Source organism: Lacerta agilis, chromosome 14 (assembly GCF_009819535.1).
Source record: "Lacerta agilis isolate rLacAgi1 chromosome 14, rLacAgi1.pri, whole genome shotgun sequence".
NCBI lineage: Eukaryota > Metazoa > Chordata > Lepidosauria > Squamata > Lacertidae > Lacerta > Lacerta agilis.
The window spans coordinates 24,531,109-24,555,502 of NC_046325.1; the positions used below are offsets into that span (position 1 = coordinate 24,531,109).

General features: G+C 42.3%; 1 protein-coding gene across 2 annotated transcripts; it reads right to left on the reverse strand.

Moving 5' to 3' along the window:
* Window positions 1-11: 11 nt before the first annotated feature.
* Window positions 12-19,111, reverse strand: LOC117059096 (cytosolic phospholipase A2 gamma-like). 2 transcript variants are annotated; one of them, XM_033170608.1, is made up of 15 exons: window positions 18,855-19,111; window positions 17,929-18,045; window positions 17,270-17,412; window positions 15,222-15,420; window positions 13,948-14,056; window positions 13,009-13,167; window positions 11,809-11,862; window positions 10,228-10,293; window positions 9,120-9,245; window positions 8,360-8,485; window positions 7,149-7,193; window positions 5,015-5,098; window positions 3,975-4,129; window positions 2,461-2,626; window positions 12-373 (listed from the first exon to the last, which is right to left on the reverse strand). In XM_033170608.1, exons 1-15 carry the CDS (start codon window positions 18,876-18,878, stop codon window positions 210-212), a joined length of 1,737 nt encoding a protein of 578 aa, XP_033026499.1. In that variant the 5' UTR covers window positions 18,879-19,111; the 3' UTR covers window positions 12-209. The 2 variants fall into 2 exon arrangements, with proteins under 2 accessions (XP_033026499.1, XP_033026498.1); XM_033170607.1 differs by having other exon boundaries at window positions 17,929-18,048.
* Between the last annotated feature and the right edge of the window lie 5,283 nt (window positions 19,112-24,394).

A 24,394-nucleotide genomic window follows, 5' to 3' on the forward strand; every position in this document is an offset into this window, starting at 1 on the left:
AACAGGCAATGCTTGAAACACATTCAAAAAGGAAAGGAATTCTTCCTGAGCATATGTTTTATATTTAATGCAGACATTACAATTTTGCACCCAACCAATACCCAAAAGTGATTTTAAGTTCTCTAAACAAACAAAAACTCATGAGGAGAGCCATGCTTTTTGAGGCTCTTCACAAGTTAGAAGGCCTGTAAAAATGTTATAACATTTGATTAAGGCCTTTGAGGAGAACCCATAATATTCTTGATCTCATCCAGAATCTTTTGGTGATTATTTGCTACATTCATCTTTGCTGCAGTGAGTAGCTTTTCAATTTCTTCATCCGAATACTTCAACTTGAAGGTTGAAAAGGTTTTAGTGTATTCATCAATTTTACCTGAAAAACAGGCACATTGGAGGGTGACTATAAAGTAACCCATTACTGATGAGTTTGAGAATATTGCATGTATTGGAAAGAGAATTAATACAAAATAAGATAAAAGTATTATCTAGGGTGTATGGAACCTTACTAGAATAGGACATGAAAGACAAACAAGTAACGGAAGTGATGGTGAAATGGGCAATAGATATAGGTAAACCTATTCAATTAGCAGCATGGGAAAAATTGTGGAAAGAGAATTGGAGATTCACAGCATGTGAGGCAATGAAAGAAAATTATTTAAAGATGTTCTACAGATGTATGACACCTTACAAACTATCTAAAATGTATAGAACAAAATCGAAAATGTGTTGGAGCTACAAACAAGCGAAGGGCACACTGCTGCATATGTGGTGGACTTTTGAGATATGGTTTATGAAGAGCTGAAGAAAATATTAAAACAAACCTTTAAAAAACAGAAGCCTTTCTACTGGGAATATTAGAGTCAGATATTACAAGGGAAAATAAGAGAATATTTCTTTATGCGACAACTGCAGCAAGAATTCTAAGTGCCAACAATTAGAAAAATGAGACAACCTCAACAACAACAAAAGAGTGGCAAGATAAGTTATTTGAATATTTAGAACTGGCTAAATTGACAGATGCAATTAGAGATCAATCCAAACAAAAATTTCAAAAAGAATAGGGAAAATATAGTGAGTATCTGAAAAAGCAGTGCCTTCAAATTAATACCTGGACTTGTATTTCTGCAAAACAAATTATGGTGTAAGAATGTAAGATAAAGAGAAAAATAAAGAGCAATTGTGAAAGAAACAGTTGACTAAGTATACAACCGCGAACCCAGTTGAGGATGAAGGAAGTCAAATAGAAATGAATAAGAACTGAATTAGTGATTTATCTGTAACATCTGCTTTGCATTTGTAGTTGTAGTATCTTTTTGTTAGTTTGTTTTGTGAGTGTTGTCTGTGTTGGTGTTGGTATAATAAATCAATAAAATAAAAAGGCAAAAAAGAGAATATTGCATCTAACTTTACTCCCCCCCCTGCACTTTTCTACAGAAAGAGGATCACAGCTAAACATTGAATTGCTCAATGAGCACACTGCAAGAGTTGCATTATGCAGGATTCGCTGTATTCCCTTGATCTCTAGCTTTTTAAAACTCTGAGTTTGGTTGCACAGATGCATCTAATGTTTATACACAGGCATATAAAGACAAGCACTAGAGTATATAATGCCTCATGTAGTACAATGCCTCCTGTTTCACATACTATCGTCGGTGATGTTGATTTCGAATTATTGATATTATATTGATAATATATTACCCAGAGGACAAGAGTAGATCTAATATGCTTAAGTTGCAGAAGGGGAGGTTTCATCCGAACATTAGGAGAATCACATAACAAAAACTACAATAGAGATACCAAAATTTTCAAAGGTAGGAGGTCCATTGCAAGGCATTTGAAAAACATGGGGTCCACTGTTCTTAGCTCACTGGGAAAATTTTGGGGACATCTTAGTGAAAGATTTTCAAAAAATAAAAGGTTAGAGAGCCACTTGTTTGGGATGTTCAAGCACTAAATTTCCGGATCTCAGCAGGACAGGCTGGTTTACATAGCCTGCTTTTACTCCAGGAGTCTATGATAATTATGCTTTTTATAGTATAGCTGAAAGAGGAAATGTTCTATTGTCCTTTTTAGAAAAATGAATGGATATAGTAGACTGCATAGAACAACGTGCAATCAGGTGGCATGTGAATAGGGGCTATGAGGTCTGTCCCTATTTTCAGTTGTGAAATGTTGGGATGTATGTGGCAGGGATGTTTAATAAGGCCCCAGTAGGATGTGTCTGATATGGAGAAAGGAACCTTAAGGAAGGCAATGTTCACCAGACAGGAAAAGGGGAAATGTCTCAGAAAGAAAGGAAAAAAGGAAGATGAGTTTAAACATGAGGGTGAATGTGCTACCAGAGCAATTTAATGTTGGAAGGAAATGACCCACTGAATTCTTACTTCTCAATCATTTTAATCTCTGATCATTACAAACCTAACAAAAAAAAATACCAAATGAGCCCCATTCTCAAGTTACCTGGGCAGTTGACTCTGTTGAATAGTGGGAAATGCATGATAGTTAGGCCCTCTCCTTTGAAGATATAGCAATCCAACGGGTTGTCTTTCTCTTGCTGATCTTTCTCATCTATCTTGGGGAATTTGATTCCATTGACTTTGCAGTAGTCTGCAGCTTTTGTGATGGTCTGTGCCAAAAGCAAGAGAAAACTATTTAATGCATTGACAAATCCACTTGGAAAAATAGCTGCTACTTTGCTTCCTGTGTTGCTTTTAGGGGCTCACAGGAACATAGGAAGCTGGCTTTTATCAAGTCAGATCAACAACACATCTAGCTCACTATTGTCTTTAACTCTTGGCAATATCTAGGATTTAAGGCATGGAATCTTTCTTAGCTCTACCAGAAGATGCAAGGGGTTGTCCATGGGGTCTTCTGCATGAAAAATGGTGTTCTGCCACTAAGCTTCTATATGTCTCTTTCCTAAACATCATTTTTTTTTCTAACATTACCTTAGCCACTTGAGAAGTGGTATAACACTCCTCCCTTCTCCAGTGCTCTGTTAACATCAGATTCTCAGTGTTGCATGCATTGATACTTGCTAGCACAGGAGCATAATGGCTGTGGCAGGTGAAGGGGGTGCCCCCAAAATTGCACAGGAAACTGGTATTGGGTTGAATTAGGCCACAAGTTTATTGATTACAGAAAAGGGTATTGGGCATGTATCCTGCATCAGGCAACCTGCCTGCTACCTGAATGCAACCTTGTGGGGTCAAACTTGTGCTGGGGAGTGATCCACAACATGGATTGGGTGTTATGACCCCACACAGGCTGCCATTTATAGTGCTGCATTGGCCCATTGGTCCCCCAGTGAACTTCCAAACAGAGTCAGCCCTCCTATACCCCTCTAACGGGATACCCCTGTGACTAAGGATCCAGCCGGATGCTTTATTTGCCACTTGATTTGGCCCAGTCAGCCATGAGGGCGGCCAACACCTGCCTGCCCTCTTAAATAGGCTGGGGGCAGGCTGCTTGCAGCCCCCAAGCTCCTGTCTTTGATTGGCTAAGCAAGCACTGTCCACCTTTACCTGAGGGCCCGACGTAGCTGGAGGTGGGCAGGCCAGTCTTCACCTCCTCCAGCCACACTGGAATATGGCAGCCTCCTGGACCCACCATGGCCATGCCATGCGGCAACGGCTGCCCACCCAGAGTCCCAGGTGAGTGGATATTCCCAAGCAATGTCATGTATAGAAAACTGGGATAATGCTTGAGAAGAGGCTGTATCATAGATATTTCACAGAGAGAGTGGTGTTTCTGACAATAATTGGTCAGGAAATGAGTCAAAGAGTTGTATCCAACTAAGTTAAATTCAGAGTAGTCTCACTGAATTTAATGGTCCCAGGTTAGTCACATCCATTACAAGGTTTCACTTCATCATCCACCATGAATTCCTGTTGGCATGACAAATTAGAAAGGGAGACAAGACATATTTTAGCCTTGTATGCCTATCTGCCTGCCCCTTTCATAAAATGAATTACCTGAAAAGGGTCCCCAGAACTGAAGTCAAAAGACAGGATCAGCTTCACATTTCTCTCAGGGTAGAGAATAAGTGGGTAAGCAGTATTTATTGCCAGGCCAGCATCAATCAGAGACACAACATCTTTCCCTTTTAGCGCTGGGACTTTAACATCAGCTAAGAACATAACATCACACAAGAAAGATCAGTTGGGATACAAATATGAGTCAAATAGCCCCAAGGCAACTCTGTTCCAGTGTGTTCCAAGGTGAAGCTACTGTTTCTGAGGATTTCCTCCCCCCCCCTTCTTAATTTGAAATATATCTAAAGCTGCCACATGCACCTCCAAGTTCTCCATTAATGGAAAACGCCAGTGGAAAGGAGGAGGTTTGGCTCTATGACTTGTTAGCTGAATCTACCAATTCAATAATTTTTTTATTTGGAAAGTAGTTGGAAGTAGTATTTTACTTTTAACTGCTGTTTGCTAGCTGACTCTCTTAGGAGCAGGAATGCATAACCTAGGAAGCTGTCTCAAAATCAGCCCCTCTAATAGGTGTGACCCATCCCCTTCTGCAAAATGAGATAATTTGTCATTGGGGGAGGGGACATGGCCATCTTTACTTGATTCTTTCCATGACAAGTCAACCAATAGTTGACCACCCCTAGTTCAAATCCTTCCTCCATCTCTAAACTTATCCCTATTTGACAGTATCCCCATGGCATGGTGATGTGGCAGTCCCAGTCCAAAACATGCAGTACAGTGGTACCTCAGTTTTCGAGTGTCTTGGAAGTCGAACATTTTGGTTTTCGAACACTGAAAACCCGGAAGTAAATGCTTCCATTTTTGAATGCTTTTCGGAAGCCGAATGTGCCACACGGCTTCCATATTGAGTTTTCTGGACATAATTGCTTCCGGAAAGGCATGCTTCAGTTTTCGAACGTTTCGGAAAACGAACGGTCTTCCGGAACGGATTACGTTCGAAAACCAAGATTCCACTGTAAAATATAAAAACTTACAATGATAAGTAAACTATCATGAATGTGATTGCAATACAATCTTACGGTCGTTGTGAAAGAAGTTATCAGTGCTTCCCCAAGTCCACTTCAGAATACATACATTGGTTTTGTAGATAAGCGTGATCCAGTCTAAATTAAATGAGATTCAGAGCTAAGAATGCCACATAAATAAATAACAATACAATAGTATTCGATAAGGCTTCCTGAAAACTAAACAAAAGCAGAACAAAACTGTATAAACAAATACAACTGAAAAATTCATACAGAAGCAAAGAGTGCACAAAAGATTGGATAAACCGTACACCTTTCAATTATTTTGGGAAATAATCTTTGAAGAAGTTTCTTCTGTTACAGCACAGGTGATACAACCTGATTTGAGGCTAGCTTTATTAAATCTGTTTATAGATGACAATAAGAATTTATAATCATTGTTTGCAGCTAGAAATATAATTACACAACGTTGGGAAGCAGCAACTAATTTAATTCCAGAGGCATGGTGGGACAGAATAAAGAACATAGCCCTTATGGAGAAACTAACAAAGCACCTTAGAGTGTTCAGGAACACAAATACAAAATGTGATTTTGAAACTGTATGGTACTTATTATTGAATTCAGTGGAAAGAGCAATGCTGCCCTCTCACACATGGCTCACGTTGGGACAATCTCCTAAAACAGAGAGTACATTCAGTTCTAAGCTACTTACAAACTTCATGTTTGACTGTATAATTTACATTATATATCCATGTAATGTTTCTTGGAGGGTGGAAGTTTATGAGGATTTCTTATTGTTCAGTTTCTAAAAATACATATAACAAGTAGGTTTTTTAAAAATACACCTTTCAAAGAGACATATAAAACTCATTACTATTTCATCCGCTTCCATGATGACATGAGACTTTATGCAACACATTTCCTGTTTCAACACAATGGTAATGAAATAGAATGGGCTTAGGCAATCTCGGCCCTCCAGATGTTTTGGGACTACAATTCTAAGGATCATGGGAGTTGTAGGCCAAAAACATCTGGAGGGCCGAGTTTGACTATGCCTGAAATAGAACAACTGTCATGAACACATCTGCCCCAAGGAGAAAAGCACAGCATGAGTTAGGAAGCAGTCAGACAGCTGGGAGTAGTCGGCTGTCTCCACAGTCACTTATGGGCTCATTGTTAAAACTGTGTTTATGGAAGACAATCTTACTCGGCTACGAGTGATCGCCAAAGAAGAACTCACCATCCCCCTAACACAGAATGGAATGCTGATAAGACGTTAGCAGAGAGCGGTATGAAGAGAAGCCAACTTGCTCAAGAAGCACAGGCAGGCTTGGAAAGCAGGAGGGGGAGCGTTTCCTCACCGGAAGAGGGGGCAATTAATCCCCTGAGCCCAAGGAGCAGATGTATGAGAAAGGTATTAGACAGGAAACAAATCCAAAAACGTAAGGGTCATAGGTTCAGGATATTCTGCAGAACCAGGAAGCACTCCTCAGAAGGGTCAACTGAGTTGTAAGGTACAGAAGCTCCGATAGAGCGTCCAAAACTGATTGTTTGTTTTGCAATAAATCTTCCAGCTAATCACGACTTGCATGCTGTTTAATCAAGACAGCAGCCTGGGCTCCTGACAACAAGCACTCCACTTGTTTCCAGCTGACATGGAACTGCATTAGGAAGAGGCTTTCTTGGATAGAGTCTCAAAAGTTATTTTCAGCTCATGCACTTGCTAGCTCCAGAAGGTACTTTCTGTTCACATAAAACAGTTTTGTGCTTTGTTCTAGAGTAGGGATGGGGAAATGCAGTTATCATTGGAATGTGTCTCCCAATTTTTCTGACTGTTGGCAATGCAGCTGATGAGATGCAGGATCTAACAACATTGGGAGGGTCACACATTCCCCATCCCTCTGCCAGAGCATTCTAACAGAATAAATGAAATTACAGCGAAACATGTTGAAGAGTTTTGCACTTGCCCAATGTAAGCATGAAACAGAATCTCTTGTACTGGTGCTTGTGGAACACTGCTAAGCAGCTGTTTTCTTTCTGTTCATAGTTCTTTGGGTCCAACTCAATGAGTCTAAAATGGGGCTTTATTCGGGCATTAAAGATCCAAATCTAACTTCATGTCTATCCTCTAAATGGCACTGGCTGGAGAGAATAGAAAGGCAATGGAAATAAAAAAGCAATTACTTACTTTTAATGCCTTGAAAAGGGCTGATAGATATCACTTTTATAACTCCTGTTTTCAGAAGAAAAACAACCATTTGAGAACTATAGACCATCTCAACAAGCAGCTTGAAGACACCACAGGGAGATAAAACATATCTCAAGCTTCTTAAATTCCCATGGACACATTTGGGGGGGGGCGGGGGTTGGGGGTGTTAGAAGAAATGCAACATGACTTCCGGTTAATTTCACCAACATATGCGCTTTTTTGTGAATTTGACAGGTTCAACTTTAATTGCAAAGTGAACTGAATTCATCCTCCATCCCTACTCAAAAGTAAGTTCCATTTCATTGAATGGGATTCACTCTCTAAAAAGCTGAACAATGTCCCGTCCCTCCAACATTTGTTAGATTGGCTTAAAAATAAGTTGACCCATGACCCTCTAAATAGGAGACTGTGTGGTTTATTGGAGAAAATCCAAATTGCACCCTCTTAACACCCCCAGCCCCACCTAGCTACAAAATTGTTGTTTTCAGACAGGGATTGTGAAAGTTTACAAACATCCACCATCCTTGATTGCCAGTGATAAGTTTGTGTGACAGAAGAGGTCATCACCTGGCTGGCAGAATGACCCATTTCTGAGCCTTTGAATTGGCTCAGGATTTCTCTGGGATTTTCAAAAATGAAACAATTTTCATGTGGAGTGGGAAGTTCACTTCTAGGCATAAGCAACAGGTATGGATGTTGAAGTCTATTCTCAACCCTAAAACAGTGGTTCTGGGTTCCAGCCATTCTCTTCCATTCCACTCCCCTTGTATTCCATTTCTGTTTTCAAACTGTTACTGTACATTCTGCAGCTACTGAACATGCTCAGTATTCATCAGGCTTTGGGGGGAGGGTTCCCAATTAGTAGTTTTGTTAGAAATTAACAATGTGTGTGTGTGTGTGCGTGTGTGTGTGTGAGCGTGTGCACACACACACACACACACACACACACATGCTTGTATACATGTGTATTTTTTGCAAACATACTGGTACCTCTCTCTCTCTCTCTCTTTTCAGTGGCTGTTGTCTGGGTGCAATAGTGTTAGCACTCATCGCCTAAGTTTGCTATTGGGATAATTCTTATACAAATAATAAAGTGAGAACCAGCATATATTATATTACCAAAACCCGATTCCCTAAACTTTGTAGCGAACCACTGTTAGAAGGCAATATATGAGCACGATGGTACTCACCTCCAAAATCCTCATGCAAAGCTTCCCACAGTTTCAAACACGCTTCCTCTTTTGCCTTTTCATCTGCTGTCATCCAGGACTTACGCATCTCTTTGAGCGCCTCATAACTTTTGCTGGTACTATGCACTTCACAGAAAATAGAGAGGCATGGTGAATAAAGGCAGGGTGATAAACTAAGCAACAAAGGGGGAAAATGGGTTATTTACTCCCAATGGACAGCTACCTGTATTAAAATCTATGATATAAGGAAGGACTGTGGAAGAATGATCAAAACTTGGGAAATATATAAATATGAAAATATTAATGACTCTTCTCAGAGTAAGAGAAGGAAGACAGCCTCATAATTGCTTTGTAGAAAAGTAGAGCATGCTCAAAACATAATGGTGCAATGGAGTGCAGGAAACCGCAAGTTTAAATATACTTTTAGGGATGTTGTAAGTGACTTAAGTAATGGTATATATTCTGTTTGGAAAGTAGCATTGTTGCTTTTCTTGCAATCTGTTTTTATTTAAGGCATACTTAGTTATAACATTAACATTTCTCTTCCCCACACTTTTTGTTGTAATTATATTTTGGCGAACTTGAATTTTAATGGATAATAATAATAATAATAATAAAGAAAATTAAAAAGTTAACGAGCATATCTAACTTAGATTCATTAAGTTCAGGGGGCCTACTGTGAACTAGTGCCCAGCAATTTATTCACAAAGAACCATACTGCTTTCAAAAGGAAGAAAATATGTTCTTAGAAATCACTTACCTTTCAGGAGGTTATCCAAAAGGTCAAAAAATCCAGTTGCTGCTGATGCTGAAGCATCTAATATAGACAGTTGCAACTCCAAAATATACTCATAAGCCTTGCAAAGAAAACTAAGTGCCTGGTACTCTTGAGAATGAAACACAAGAGGAAAGTTGGTTACAAAGGCCAGCCTGCTCTCAATTTATTCCAAATGAGCTTTTTATAGTGGCCATTTCATTCAGATGTCCAGCAACTGCTATACCCCCACCTCATAAACACAAGAGAACTTTGTGGGGAAGGGATGGCCTCCTTTTCATTCTTTGCCTTTAACATTTCCTAAGATCTGCATAGGTCAGTAGGATCCAGGACCAGCCCAATATATATTTCTCCCTTAGATAGAACAACAAATGACATGCAAAGCTGACAAAGTCAATTTGGCACCTGAGGAACAAAATCTCTGAAGCACCCCTTCTTGGGAGCAAGCATACAATAAGCATAAATAACTAACCATTTTCAGTTTTTTCATTACATCCAAAATCGCTCTGCTTAAAAGGGAGGACCACTCCTGAGATCTCAAAGACAGATACACTTTCCTGAACGCAAACTATTGAAGCAATTGTGAGCCACTACTCTAACCTGTGCTTAGCCTAGTTTCACAAAGATCTGCTGATACTGCTTGGTAAGAGGGACTTTCTGGTGTGTACTGCAGAGAGAAGTGCAAGTTGATCATAATCCACGGGAAGCGTCCAAATTGTCTGAAGGCACAAGTAGGCAATCCATAGAACACCAGAAATCCCAGTAGAAGGTAATTGTAGGAATGGGTGTGGGTGAATAGGTATCTGTACAGGGATGTGAAAGAATGGGAGGAAAAGAAAGGAGATGGGTGAGAGAGAAACAAAAAAAGGTGTCCATTGTTGTCTTTCTGTGTTTCCTGGTTTGTTGCTCTCCCTCCGTGTGGTGAAGGTGGTGACAGAGTGAGAAAGTCCCCCCCCCCACCAACAACAACCATTTTACCCAAAGAGAATGTCATTCTTTGGCCCTCAAAATATTGTCCACCCCTGGTTTATGGTGATGACTGGGATCTCATAAAGATGAGGAAAGAAAACTAATGAAAGGAAACGTAAGTTACCTGGATTCAATTCACGGGCTTTAAAATAAGCTTCTTTGTCCTTTTTTAGCAAGTCCAGTAAAGCACCTTGAAAGACAAATCCCTATGTTAACGCACATGTAAGGCTTACTTTCTCATACATATCATCGTTTCATTTGATATATTATTAAAATTCTGCCCTGCACTTCCTCCCAAAGGAGACCAGAGTAGCTTTACTACAAGGTGTCAGGGACTGGGAAGAAGAGGAGGAGGAATGGTGGAGACCGCCTCCCCATCCTGACCCTTCCTGGGAGGAGGAAGACAGTATAGATTTACAAAAGGGGTTTGAGCTCAGAGGAAGATGAGGGGGGAAGCTGGGAAATCATGGGACAGCTGGAACAACACCCAGCTGACAGGTTGTCATTAGAAAGCATTCCAGACCCCCCATCTCCCAGAACCCAGCGAGCCTCAAAAGTAGGTGCTCAGTGAAACAGATATTGTGGGAGGCGTCTAGTGAAATAGATCCGCTAGTACGAGGACTTTTGGCTGTGCAAAGGAATTTCTGTCAACTCTTCTCTCCCTGCATACTCCCTATGCCCCTATGCATCTGTTCTGGCCAGTCCCCCAGCCCCCCAGAGTGCATTTGGAGAGGGTGCAGGGGAGGGAGCAAGCAGAAATCCTTGTGCTAGTGGATCTATTTAGTTACATACCACCCTATATTTACATTCAAGATAAATTATGTGTGCTGTTCCAATAGATTTTTGTGATTTCATGGCTAAGGTCTGAGCTTAGTACCTGACAAATGCTGTTTCATCGTCATTGGATCTTTTAATAGCCTGACATGGGTTTTATTATAATTAATTAATTATCAATACCACCCTTCATCCAAGGAACAGAGGGGTGGCTTAGAATATAAAAAGGGTTTAAGCCTTCAGGAAAGCTCCCCCCCCCCTGTGTGTAAGGTCCTCTGTTGGTTGCTCATGAGTAAGCAGGCAAAACTCCGAGTTTCCTTTAAGAGTTTTATTGGGCAAACTATGTACAGTGCAGAGCTAATAAGTTCATGTCTGTATCAAGCATCGTCAGAATCCTGGAATGGCGCATTCCGGTTCTGACCCCAACAAAAGAGCTTCGGTATATGGAAACCCCACCTCCCATCCTTTCGTTTCACCCCACGACGCCTTTGGGGCGCCGGAAGCTGCATGTCTTTCCTCGCCCCTTGAGCGAGAGGAGTGCGAGGGCTCTTCAGCATCCTCAGAGCCTTCTCCCTCCATACCCTGAAAAGCCTGCCCCTCCCCGCTCGAAGCCTTGATGCTCCCTCGGCTGCCAGAGGAGGTCTGCTGGCCAGGTGGGACCAGGGCTCTCTATAGCATCCCGAGAGCCCTTCCACCACCTTGTGCTGCACCGGGGACAGTTCCCTGACAATGTGTTTTAAAGATTTTTGGACCATGAAGACTTTCCACAGCATGCATGCAACTTAAGATATGTTTTAAAGAATCATAGCACTATTGTTGTCTGTTTCTGTCTATGGCTCCTGAACAAGGAGCTCTTAACTCAGAAATGTGTTGAGTCAAAATGAAAATTTTTGCTTCGTTCAACAACAGAGGCAAAAATGTAGCAACTTACCAAGGATTTCCTTCTTAATTTCTCGCTCGCTTGCAAGGGCACTTCCCCATAAACCTGAAAATCAGGAAGAGGTGGCTTTTAAACAGTCTTTGGCAGTCCTTTCCCCCCTAAAAAAATGTTTAGGGGTACTCTCATTTTCCTACACACAGTGAAATACTGCCCCTCAATGAGGCCAAACTTAGATTCACAAAATGTTACGGGGTATGCGTACCCCCACATTGGTCTTTGGTGTAAGTATAAATGTCCAAACCTGATATTTAATGCTCATATAGCATTTAACTAGCCATGTTTGAAATGGCTCCATCCTTTGAAAGATTATAAAGATAACAATGCACACACCATAGTCTCCTTAGTGATACATTTTCTCATTTTGTCTGCTCCAGGACATGTTGCTGCATTAACTCCTCTTATGTACCCCATAAACCTAGCATGTTACAACACTACGGTGTTGTAAATATGCATGTTAAGGCTACAGTTCTAAACACAGTTCCTAGCAAGTGCCAGATGAACTCACTTCTGAGTAAGCTTGGGTAGAATTCCACTGCTACACCTCACAACTGATCACCCGCCCACTCTATAGTACTATTATTTGATCATGCAAAAAGAGAGCAAGGGCCATGGCACATGTTTTGCATGCAGACTATCCCAATTTCAATCCTTGCCATCTCCAGGTAAAGCTGAGGGGGGAAAGACTCCTGTCTGAAACCTTGAAGAGCTATAGCCAATCAGTATAAACCAGGGATGGGGAACCTCTGACCATCCAGATCATCACAGAAAGAACTCTCACTAGCCACGACCAGCATAGGCAATGTTCAGGGATAATGGGAGTTGTAAGCCTGTGAGATCTGGGGGCCAAGAGGAGATAGTACTGAGCTGAAACAGCATTAAGCTAAATGGACTTGATGTAATGTTGCTTCTTGTGCATCTTTATAATACCTTCAGAGCAGAGGAGGCTGGTCCATTAGCATGAATGGAGCACTGTCCATCAACTTCAAACTATACTCAGAAAGCCCCCAACTGCCTGCTGTCTTGCCACCAGTTGGGTGGTAGTCCTGACTGTCATTGGATCTAGCTTCATTTACAGCTGGTGCCCCTGCCCTCCACCCCACCTCTCCCAGCCACCACTGGTTCAGAGGAGGTTATTCTACTTGGAATTATGAGAACGACAGGCTTCAAATAAGCAAAATTAGGTTGGCAAACCTTGAAGGTAGGTAATAACTTTCTCCTTTTTTTTCTTGCTTAGTTCTCCATTTCTAAATAGACTCCCAAAGTGTTTGGTGTCGACATATCCTGCTGTACTGTGACCCCCACCTACGCCAGGAGCCCCAGCGTCGTGTGGGGTAAATTCAAACCAGCTGCCTGGGAGGAAATAAAATAAAAGAAAGTTAGGAAGAGAGATGTGAGAAGAAAATCCCAAAGTGCTAATGAGAACAGAATGCCCAGAAGACAAATGAGGGGGGGGGGAATCAGCAAAGAAAGTGCTGCCAAGAAATTCCATCTAAAGCAGAATGCAAAGCAACTTGGAAGGCGTTGTACAGTGGAAACACTTGGAGGGATTTTGAGGTGAAGTTAAAAGGAAGTCAGCAATATCCATAGAATTCTTTGGGCAAGCAGGGACTTGCTAATATCCAATTGCTCAGATGAACTTGCTTATCTCTGCTTCAATATCAGGGTGGGTAGATCAGGTAATTTACCCACAGAAATACACAGCAATCAGAGTGTAACCCTTGGGGCTTCAGAGTGTGTCCCCACCCCCACGGTGATGCTGGGGATTTTGGTAACCATTCCCAGTTTCCCCAGGGACAGCTCTTCAATGTAGCCTCACAGACAAGGTCATCTCGATTGCTTTGCCCGTGTGGGTATATTGAAGAGATTGCCCTCTGGAAAATTTGAATTGGTTTTGCTACTAATCTTGATTGATTGATTGATTTACTTCTTTATTTTGGCAGAGAGGGAGATGGATAAGCTCCTTTGAAAATCTAATCTGATGTGGTCCTGGGTAAGCTGGCAGAGTTTTGGCACTCACTGGTAGCCAGCTGCTTAACACTGTAGAGTGGGGCATGTGGAGAAAGGCCTTAGTGAATGATACCAATGGATGGGAGAAAATAATAAGAGAACATCATATCGTCATGTTATTACCTATGTGGTATCCTTCGTATCTGTGCTTGTCCACAGCTGCATAGATGGGATAAGGATTTTTCCCATTCTCACATGATCTCTTGTGTTCAGTCAAGTTGCGTTCATCAAGCTGAAAAGGCATGGGTTTAGTTAATTGAATTTACTACTCTACCTGTTTCCAGTTGTCAGGGTTTACTTGTGTGTAACATTCAGGAATGGGGGAGAAATTTGATTCAGTTTGCATTTAATCTGCACTTTCTGAGTGCAAGATGAGAACCAAACCACACACACAAAATTCACACTTGTCTGAATTTTGCAATGCACCTCTTCAATAACAAATGTTCACAAAATTGCATATATTAGGTAGAAATGTGCATAAAAATGAATATATATAAGTGAAAATATCATGCAGAATGCATGATATTAGGATGCATTGCTTGCAAAAAAATATATGCATTAGTCAAAACTGCATACAAAAAATGTGTTTTTAGGAGAAATCTGCATTAAAATGCTGAAGAATTTTTATAATGTTTACTGACCACTCTGAGTAGAGAGTGAATCCACATGGTTCTAGATTAAGAAGCTGTAATGACACTGCTTGCAATATAGGGAAGTGGTCAGCGGTTCCTGACACCAACCCACACTTGACACTCATTCTTTCCTCCCAGGGATGCATCAGATCATGGTTGGCCAACTTGCAGGCAAAATCTCTTCTTCAAACCTTTCCTTTTTCTTCTTCCTGTCTAGTTCCAGACATCACCTTGCCACATAATAATCCAGAGATGAAAACAAAATTAACTACCTAATTTTAGTGCTTCTGAATATATGAATGGATCTATATGTTTCATATGATATAGAAGAAGAAGAAGAAGAAGAAGAAGAAGAAGAAGAAGAAGAAGAGGAGGAGGAGGAGGAGGAGTTTGGATTTGATATCCCGCTTTATCACTACCCGAAGGAGTCTCAAAGCGGCTAACATTCTCCTTTCCCTTCCTCCCCCACAACAAACACTCTGTGAGGTGAGTGGGGCTGAGAGACTTCAGAGAAGTGTGACTAGCCCAAGGTCACCCAGCAGCTGCATGTGGAGGAGCGGAGACGTGAACCCGGTTCACCAGATTACGAGTCTACCCCTCCTAACCACAACACCACACTGGCTCTCATAAGAGATAAGGGTAGGGCCTTGAGGGGAAAAATGCTGTCCTGGTCACTTTTGGTAACTGCTAACTTTCTTTATATTCTTGTTCAGTTTAGGTATAATGTGGTTTTGGATTCAACCTTTTAAAAAAATCTCCACTTACCTCCTTTAGCATTTTATACACAATAAAATAGGACCAGAAATCAGTCAAAGAGTAATGTTCATCTTTTGAGGCCTCCAGTGCCGCTTCTGTTGCCTTCTTCAAATCCCATTTGCCATTTACAAGTGTTTCCTTTTGAAGTTTTTCCAAGGCCTCTATTTTTTCAGCCCAGTCTTCATTTTTGTAGAGAGCTGACATGCACCTTTTCATGAAACAGTATAAATATTATTATGAGTTTGTGGAGGGGATGTAACCTATATGTCTGGGGCCCCCATCTAATTCCTGGATCCAGCATGGATTCAATTCCTGGACTAGACAGGCTAGCTTCCTGGTGAGGTAATGGCCCTCTAAGTATGAGCCATTAAGATAACAAAAAGTGGTTCTGGGTCAGATAACAAATGGGTGGGGACCCTTCCTCAACCCACTGGTAGGTAGAAAGATAAAGGCAGAGTTGAGACTTGAGTGATGTGTGCTAGAAGCTCGGCAGTTAGGACAGATAGACTCATGCCTGATTTCTGTTGGAATAGAAGGCTGCAGCTATGGGAGAAGCAAGACCCTTTTGGGGATGTCAATGCTGTAAACCCCTCCTTTGTGAGGGATGGTTATATATGTGCGTGTAAATAAACCATATATCCTAAAGACACCACAGTTTCAACTGCACCTCATTCCAAAGGAAACACAAACCCTGAATAAACTTCTGGAATCCCTGGAATTTTGTACCTCCCAGAGATTGGATTGGCAGGCAACAATATGTTTGAAACAACAGGAAGGAGCAATGGATTTCAGACACAACCCTATTTTGAAATGTACTAATTTTGAAAATACTCGAAGGACTAGCAAATGAAGAATGTTCTCTCCAGGTCAGAAGCATTAATAACTCTCTTCCTTTTTAGTTTCAGCTTGGAGTTTGTATGCACCAGACACACACTTTACTGAACTTTCAAGTGCGATAAAAGAAGTTACATCGCAATCAGCTGGGATTAAAAATTCCAAGTCTACAGTGTTGATTCATATGTGATAAAGGGTAAGTGTACAATATAGTAACAGTTGAAGAGTCCCCAAAGTTCCTTTGGTCCCACACAGTCAATAAAACCACATATCATGGCAACTGGCCCTAGCTCCAGCCTCCCTGTATCCAGTTCTACTGACATAAAGCCCATTCTGTTCAGTGTGCAGAAGTCAGAAGTCAGAGTCCATGCATGTGATCACACTCCTCTCCATTCACTGACAAGACATATAGTGGTACCTTGGTTTACGACCATAATCTGTTCTGGAGATCTGTTCGTGAACCAAAACAGGTCGTAACCCAAGGCGCGCTTTTGCCAATGGGGCCCAAAAAGTTGTTCATAATCCAAAAAAAATTGTTCGTAAACTGAAAAAAAGTTTGTAACCCGAAAAACAAAAAAGGGGGGTCGTAATCCAAAAAAAGTTCATAAACCAAGACGCGCACTTCCAGGATTGAATTGGTCCTAATCCAAAATGGTCGCAAACTAGGCTGTTCGCAAACCCAGATACCACTGTATGGACCAGAGCATGAGAAAATGTATTCTTTGGTATAATAATTGCCTACCAATGTGACATCCTTATTATTGTTCTGTGTTGCAGGATGTTTCTGTAAAACGGCTCTCTATATGCCAGGATAGTGAAAACTATTTTTTTCACTATGCCAACACCACCCACTCTTTCTTGCGGGGAGGAATGTGTGCTTTTTGTCTTGCACAAATGATTTGTGAAGCCTCTATATGTTGCATTTCCAAGATCCTTTGCCCACGAATAGCCTAAAACGAGACTGTGTTGTGGGATAGCTGTCTTTTCTGTAATTTAACATGTGAATTACAGCCTCTTGTCATTACCAACTGAGCCCCGTGAAAAATGTAGCTGTTTTGTTAGGCATGTTGCTATTGCCTTGCTGCCATGGGCTGAGTTTGATCTTGTAATTGCTGATGGCACACAGATTTTTATCAGTTGTGATAAAGTGTTGCTGCCAGAGATTGCAGCTTTTACCACATGCCACAACTTGCTGTTCTCATTAACCATTTACGTTCACTTACCAGGTTGAACCTGATACCCCAACCAAGTACATAATACAATCCAGGAGATCATATTTCTTCAGCTCCACCAGTGTCCCATAAAGGGCAATCATGGCCCTCAGTCCTCCTCCTGACCCCAGGACAGCGATATTTGGGTTTTTGTCCTGGTGGAAGAAAAGGGAGGGGACTTAGCAAGTCTCTGTTTAATCAAGGAAACCAAAGACCACCACAGCCAACCACAATTGAACAATCACACCCTACACCAACCCCGACCTCTCTCACCACCAAAGGAGCACAAGCGAACAACAGAGAACCTGCACAAACAATGCTGACACCAAACCCTACATGTATTAAGTAAAATAGAAACATCGTCACCCCACCCTGCCCATCTCCCCACCCCGCCCACCTCTTTCCCCCTTTTTCTTCCTAATGTCTCAACAAATAAAACTGATTTGTAAAAATGTTACATGGAAAAAAAATATGAGACAGACATTGTGCATACCTTTGTAAATCAAGAAAATCTTTAATAAAAATACTTTTTTAAAAAATTTAAATCAAGGAATGAAAAAATGAAGTGTGTGTTTTCAATACACAAAGCATACTTGTGTCACACAGCCTGATGAAGCTTCTGTTTGATCATTACAATTAATTGTTATTACTAATAATAAATGAAAGCCTACCGCATCATGTGGAACCCCAAGCTTGGCAAGGCATTTCTTCACCGTTTCTTTTCTAGAAGCGACAGCTGCTTCTTCACCCTTTGAGAGGGTTTGAATGATTCGGACTTCAGATTTTTCCTGCTGAAAAATGAAATTGGGGGGGGGGGGAGTTTATCATGCTAGGACAATGCAATGATTTCATCTTTTGACTATGAAAACCAAAACCTTCACTTGGGAAAATTGTTTCAGTGGCTCTAGTTTCTCAGGCCAGTATAATGGTCTCATCAGTGGATTAAGTCAAACCAAACTGGGCTAGTTCAGATATATCAGTTGGTCTTCTGTTAGTGAGCCGCCGTCTTGCACATTCCTTGCACTTCCTCCTTCCTTCCAATGGTCCAATTCAGAACGTTATACCGAATTGGACCTTTGGACTATCTAGCTCAGCATTGTCTCCACTGATGGCCAGTGTCTCTCTAGAGTTGCAGGCAGGAAAGTTTCCCAGCCCTACCTGGAGACACTAGAGATTGAACCTGGGAGCTACAGCATACAATACAGATGGTCTACCACTGAACTATGTCCCTTCCCCAAGTGACAAGATATCCTCCCTGGAATTGAAATCTTAATCCATTGGACCAGATAGCAGAGTTTTGTTTTTTCTTGCATTATTAAAAGAGGGAGGGAGAATCTAGCTTCAGCCTTCAAGCTTCTCAATACATCATTTTGCATTATATATAAATGGACCCACACTTTCTTAGATAATCTGAGATGCTTTGGTCCTAACTTCCCCTTGCCATGTTTGAGGCACAGCAAAGAAAAGTACAAACAAACCCATTGTTGCTTGTAGCTTAGCATGCATTAGAATTAGAGGACTGTTACTGAGTAGAACTTATTTTCGCTTGGAGCAGAAACCATCAGGCACTGTTGATTGTAAGGTAGATATTGCTTACCGTTCTAGGTGGAAATATGTTCATCTCCTCTTCTTTACCGATGCTCAAAATGAGGAAGCAATAGCAGGGGGTCCTGAATACAGTGAGAGCAAACACACCTCTTGTTTCCTGTTGTTTATGCTTTTCTCCAGTTACTTTAGAGCAACAAACAGCTACTTGGTGAGACAAGAGGAAATCGTTCAGTAACTCATCTCCTGTTGCTAAATAGCACTGGATGCCAAATGGGCAGGAAGGAACTTGCTGTTGGGTTATAAGTTGGGCTGGGCTGAATGTTCAGTCTAGCTCAATTTAAGAGATTTCAGGAGTGGGTGTGGGTGAAAACCCCTCTGAAGATCAGGAGGGAGGGCAAAGTTCAGGTGGGTTGTCACTTTTGGGTGTGGAAACTTATTGGCTTTTTATGAGGTGGCAATGTTCACATTTATCTTTCCTTCTCCAGAGAAGATATTGAAACAAATAGCACCTTTTTGAAGCCTATAGCAACAGAGCTGTCAAATGTCACACAAAGCTGGCTTGTCCTTGCTTTTAATATTTAGGTAAATAGAAGTGAAGAAAGAAGACCCCTCATCACCTCACAAAAACCCAGTAAAGATCACTCCCTCCCCTCACAAACATCATCTGAATCCCACCTTCACAGTCGTTCCCTTCAAGGGAGACTGAGGGCACTTCCCCATGCCATCTTATTGTGGATTCAGATTATTTATTAGCTAATTTCTCCCAGCATCCACACACAATCATCCTCATCAAAATACAATGCCATTTTCCCCTCTCCATTTATTCCAGATTTACTGTTGCTGCGAGTATTTATTCATTCAGTTACTGGATTTATCATTGTAACAATAAATGTAAATTAAATGGGGAAATAATATGGGGTGGCATTTTGGTGATAATATAATGTAGACACTTCCCAAGCTTTCCATGCACAAGCAGCACTGAGTCCACAAAAAAACTGCTGTATGGAACTACCGTGAGACTCTAGAAAAGGAAGAGGGTTTCATCCTGACAGTTATGGTAAGATCCCTTAAGCATTTCTGCTATTCTCGGCTTTCAAATCTCACAACTAGATGGCTTAATGCACTGTTCAAAAACTTCAGTTGGTGCAGAGATCCCAGTTTGGCTTAGCGTGCTGTCTGAAGAACAGGCTAGGGTTTAAGGTAAGGGCTTATATGATGGAGGAGTTTGGAGCAGAGAGTTTAATTTGTGCCAGCCTCACCCCAGAACCTCTCTCACTATCACCAGGAGAATACCCCCAGACTTTGCTAAATATTAACTTGTTTCAGAGGATGTGCAGGATTCCTTATTTCACCAATGCAAATTCCAACATAAAACGTTGGGAGGTGGAGATGTAGAAACACTGATATTCTGAATCCTCTTCTTTAAACACACACACACACACACACCACTACTACTACTTTGCAGAGGCATGGAATATTGGGTCAGAACTAGAAAGGGTAGCTAACTGTGGAGAGTGGAGACAAGAGAGAGAGCAAGTTGAAATGCAACTTACCCATTTATTGACTAGCCACAGAAAACCTCAACCACCCACAGAAGATTCTGTCAGTTGTGTCTCCTGGAGGGCTTAAAACCAAGGAAATTTAATAGAGGGCGAGGACACAGAAGTTGGCAAGAAAATGTTAAGTCCCTGTCACAAGGGCAATCATGGGGTAAACTCTACCAAGGCAACTGATTGTTGCTCCTGTTGTGCACTGGTGTCAAGCATATATGCTGCTGTAATGCTGTGAGTATATATTTTCGCTATGGAAGAGGTTTTATAGCATTGCCAAAAAATACAGCCTCCACCCTCAATCAATTCAACCCTTCCTGGTGGATAAATACAGACTCTCCCTCAGATAAAAAATACAAAAGAAAGGTATATGTTTTGGGTTGCTCCATTGTTTATTAACTTGGTAGAATAGAATTGGGGAACCTTTTTAGCTCAAGGTCCACATTATCAAATGAGCAAGCTTCTGAGGTTAACGTATCAGTAGGCTTGAGGTAATGAATGTGCCCCTTATCTTTTGTGCAATGGGCTTATTCCGCCTCACAAAAATTTGAGGTTTCCAAATGTAAACTTAATAGTAATTGGGTAGTAGGGTGGATTTTAACCAGATAAACGACAGGAAGCAGAGGCAAGAGTAAAGTCCATTGATTAGACAGCAGGAGGCTTCCTGCCACCTTGGGTGACAAACAGGGGCGGAGTGAGCCGCTCTGCCGCCCGGGGCGGCAAACTTCAAGGCACCCCTCCCCGGGGGGGCAGTGCACCACTCCCCAGCGCACGCATCATGACGTCACGACGCGTGCGCAGCCTCCTGGGTGGACAGTGCATGTGTGGACATGCGCAGTCCACCCAAGATGGCAGGCGCGATCAGCCGGCACCCCTTCCGACCGACACCGGGCCGCACCGCACCACATTTTAAGGCTGCAGCAGGAGAACAGCAGTGCTGCTGTTTGCCCGCTGCAGCCTTAAAACGCGGCGCGGCGCCGGTCGGAAGGGGTGCTGGCCGATCGCGCCCCCCATCTTGGGTGGACATGCACAGTCCACCCAAGATGGGGGGCGTGATCGGCCGGCACCCATTCCATGTGGTGCGGCAACCTTTAAGGCTGCAGCACGTAAACAGCAGCACAGATGCTGTGCTGCTGTTCGCACGTTACAGCCTTTTAAAAGTTGCCGCGCCAACAGTGTCGATCGCAGGGGTGGGGCCTGCCCCCAGAGTGTCACCCTCCCCAGGGCGGTACCCGGGGCGGACTGCCCCCCCCCTTGCTCCACCCCTGGTGACAAATGTTGAGGTGCAGGGGGCAATGGGGAGATAAGCTGATGAAGGATAGACCTGCGTGTGTCTTATGACCTGCTTTGTGCATCCTAAACTAACCTGCTGCCCTCAGTTGTGGTAGACCATTGACATGGACTGGCTATGCAGAGGAGTGGGGGAGGCACTAGTTGGAGAACCCCACAAGGGATTCTTCATCCCAAATGAAGAAAGTTTAGATTGGTGGTGGGATGGTGATGTGGTCAGATGGAGAGGATTAAGCACACTGGGAAGAGGAGGTGTTGACAGCTGAAGAGGCAACAGGGTTTAGTGGGCAGGAAGTGTCTGTGGCAGAGAGCAGTCCAGAACCAGAGGCAAAAGAGGAGGCTTGAGAGAAGGGGGGCCAAGAGGCAGCAGTGAATCAGGCTAGTGAGGAAGCCAGGCTGTCTCCCCATCCTGTGATGGGCAGCTACCCTCCTCCCTGGTCTTCTAGAACATGAAGAGGTATGAAGAGGGCAGAGCAAAGATAGGCAAGATGAAGGAACCTCGGACTGATTCGGAAGGAACCAGGGGACTTTCAGGAAAATTCTGCTGGGAAGAATTGCTCTGCTCACTAGGCCTAGTCTCCTGAGCTGTTTTCTTTCTTTGAATAAAGGGAGTTAACTTTACTAATACCCTTATTGCTGACCCACCCCGTCAACCATGCTATTCCATTGCCAGTGTTGAAATTAGCTTCAACTGCCAACCAGACAGCTTTTGTATGTGGATTGTGTGTCTGTCAATGTAGATTAATGTCATGTTGTCATACTAAATAGATACCAAGGCTGGTGTGGCTTAAAATAAATGGCATAACTGAAAAACTAAGGGGTTAACGAAAATTGGATCTGGATGAATGATTCTGCAAAAGTAGATGTCAGAGAGACAAACAGCTCTGTGTTTAAAAATATTTAACTGTTCTGTTGATGCATCATTTGTCACAGGACCATGCAACAGATTATTTGTTGAAACCAGTGGTAGCCAACATAGTGCTCTCCAGATGTTTCTGAATACAATTTAGTCCTCAGCCAGAATAGACAATGATCAAGGACAATGGAGGGCACCTTATTGGCCACCCCGGTCTATGCAGAAACACCTCTGAGATAGGTGCTTAGCAAAATGCATTGTATAAAGCCATGATATGCATATTTATCTCAGACTCTTATATGCTACTCTTCTACTGGTGCTTAATTAAGAGTGTGACAAGGAAAAAAAAATCTGTAACCACAAGGAGTCTTTGTCTAACTCAGTCACATGCTGGCTGGGTGCATGTTTGAGTTATGAGGAGCATTTTTGTTGTTGTTCAGTCGTTCAGTCGTGTCCGACTCTTCGTGACCCCATGGACCAGAGCACGCCAGGCACGCCTATCCTTCACTGCCTCTCGCAGTTTGGCCAAACTCATGTTAGTAGCTTCGAGAACACTGTCCAACCATCTCATCCTCTGTCGTCCCCTTCTCCTTGTGCCCTCCATCTTTCCCAGCATCAGGGTCTTTTCTAGGGAGTCTTCTCTTCTCATGAGGTGGCCAAAGTACTGGAGCCTCAACTTCAGGATCTGTCCTTCTAGTGAGCACTCAGGGCTGATTTCTTTGAGAATGGATATGTTTGATCTTCTTGCAGTCCATGGGACTCTCAAGAGTCTCCTCCAGCACCATAATTCAAAAGCATCAAGCATATTTGCTTGCAAACTTTGTCCTTAACTTTTGAATGGCAAGGAATAGCCTGAGTTCATGGGGGGAGATGAGGGTATGTAGTGGTATACATGAATAGCAAAGTCCTTATTCACATGCTACTTCTATGTAGCATATGAATATTCCCCCCAATCAGGACAACCAGTTGTGCAGGTCTCCCAGTCACGTGGGAGTCATGAGCAGGCATTCACACGTTGCAGAGAAAGCTCAAACACACACTGCACATGGTTCTTGCAGCACTGATATAAAGGCGAGGCTAAAAGCATGGTCCTGCTTCTCCTTCAACACAGCAAAGCCCTACATGTGAGTAATGTGTGAATAGAGCACATGTGATGTTATATATCTGAGTGAGACTCTGGTATAGCCTTTGGTCCAAATGTATCTGTCTACTACTGCCAGTCCTTCTTTGCCAACTAGAGATGTAAGATGGCAGTAATGACCTGTATTCACCACAATCTGTGTTTCCATCTCACTGCAGTTCAGTTACCACCAAGTACTCATTTACTCATCTCACAATCACTATTTCGTGTAATTATGTAACTCGTGTAACTTACATCACATTAAATGAAAGGATACATCAAAACAATTTTAAAAAGGTATTTCATTACACTTCATCTGAGGACTTAAAGACAACAATGGATGTCAATTTTATTTGATTGATTTCCATTTCCTGACCACAGATGGATCGTAAATGGCAATTTGAGATTTTCTTCTTCCCTGGAACTACAGTGGTACTGGGTGTTGCGAATTGTCCCCCTTACAAATTCTTCAGGTTACGTGCTCCACTAACACAGAAGTAGATGCCCGTAGTTGCAAACTTTGCCCTGGGATGCAAGCGGAAATCGCGCTCCGGCCGTGCGGCAGCAGCAGGATGCACCATTTGGGGAAGTGTGCCTCATGTTATGGGCGGTTTCTGGTTACGAACCAACCTCCGGAACAGATTAAGTTCATAACCAGAGGTACCACTGTATAGGTACTAACCAGAGTTTGTAGTTTCAGAAATAATAAACTGTAGTTAGTTCAATATTGGGTCCCCCTCCTAACTGCAATAAATCCCAACGTTTGTTAATTT

Bases quoted from the DNA above. Each gene is read 5' to 3' on its own strand.
- LOC117059096 (XM_033170607.1), bottom strand. From the start codon at position 18,878: ATGAACATATTTCCACCTAGAACG. The intron at 11,863-13,008 runs GTTTGCCAACCT...CCTGATTTTCAG, and splicing joins AGTTATTACCTACCTTCAAG to GTTTATGGGGAAGTGCCCTT. The intron at 2,627-3,974 runs GTAATTCATTTT...CTTTTGGCACAG, and splicing joins GTTCTGGGGACCCTTTTCAG to ACCATCACAAAAGCTGCAGA.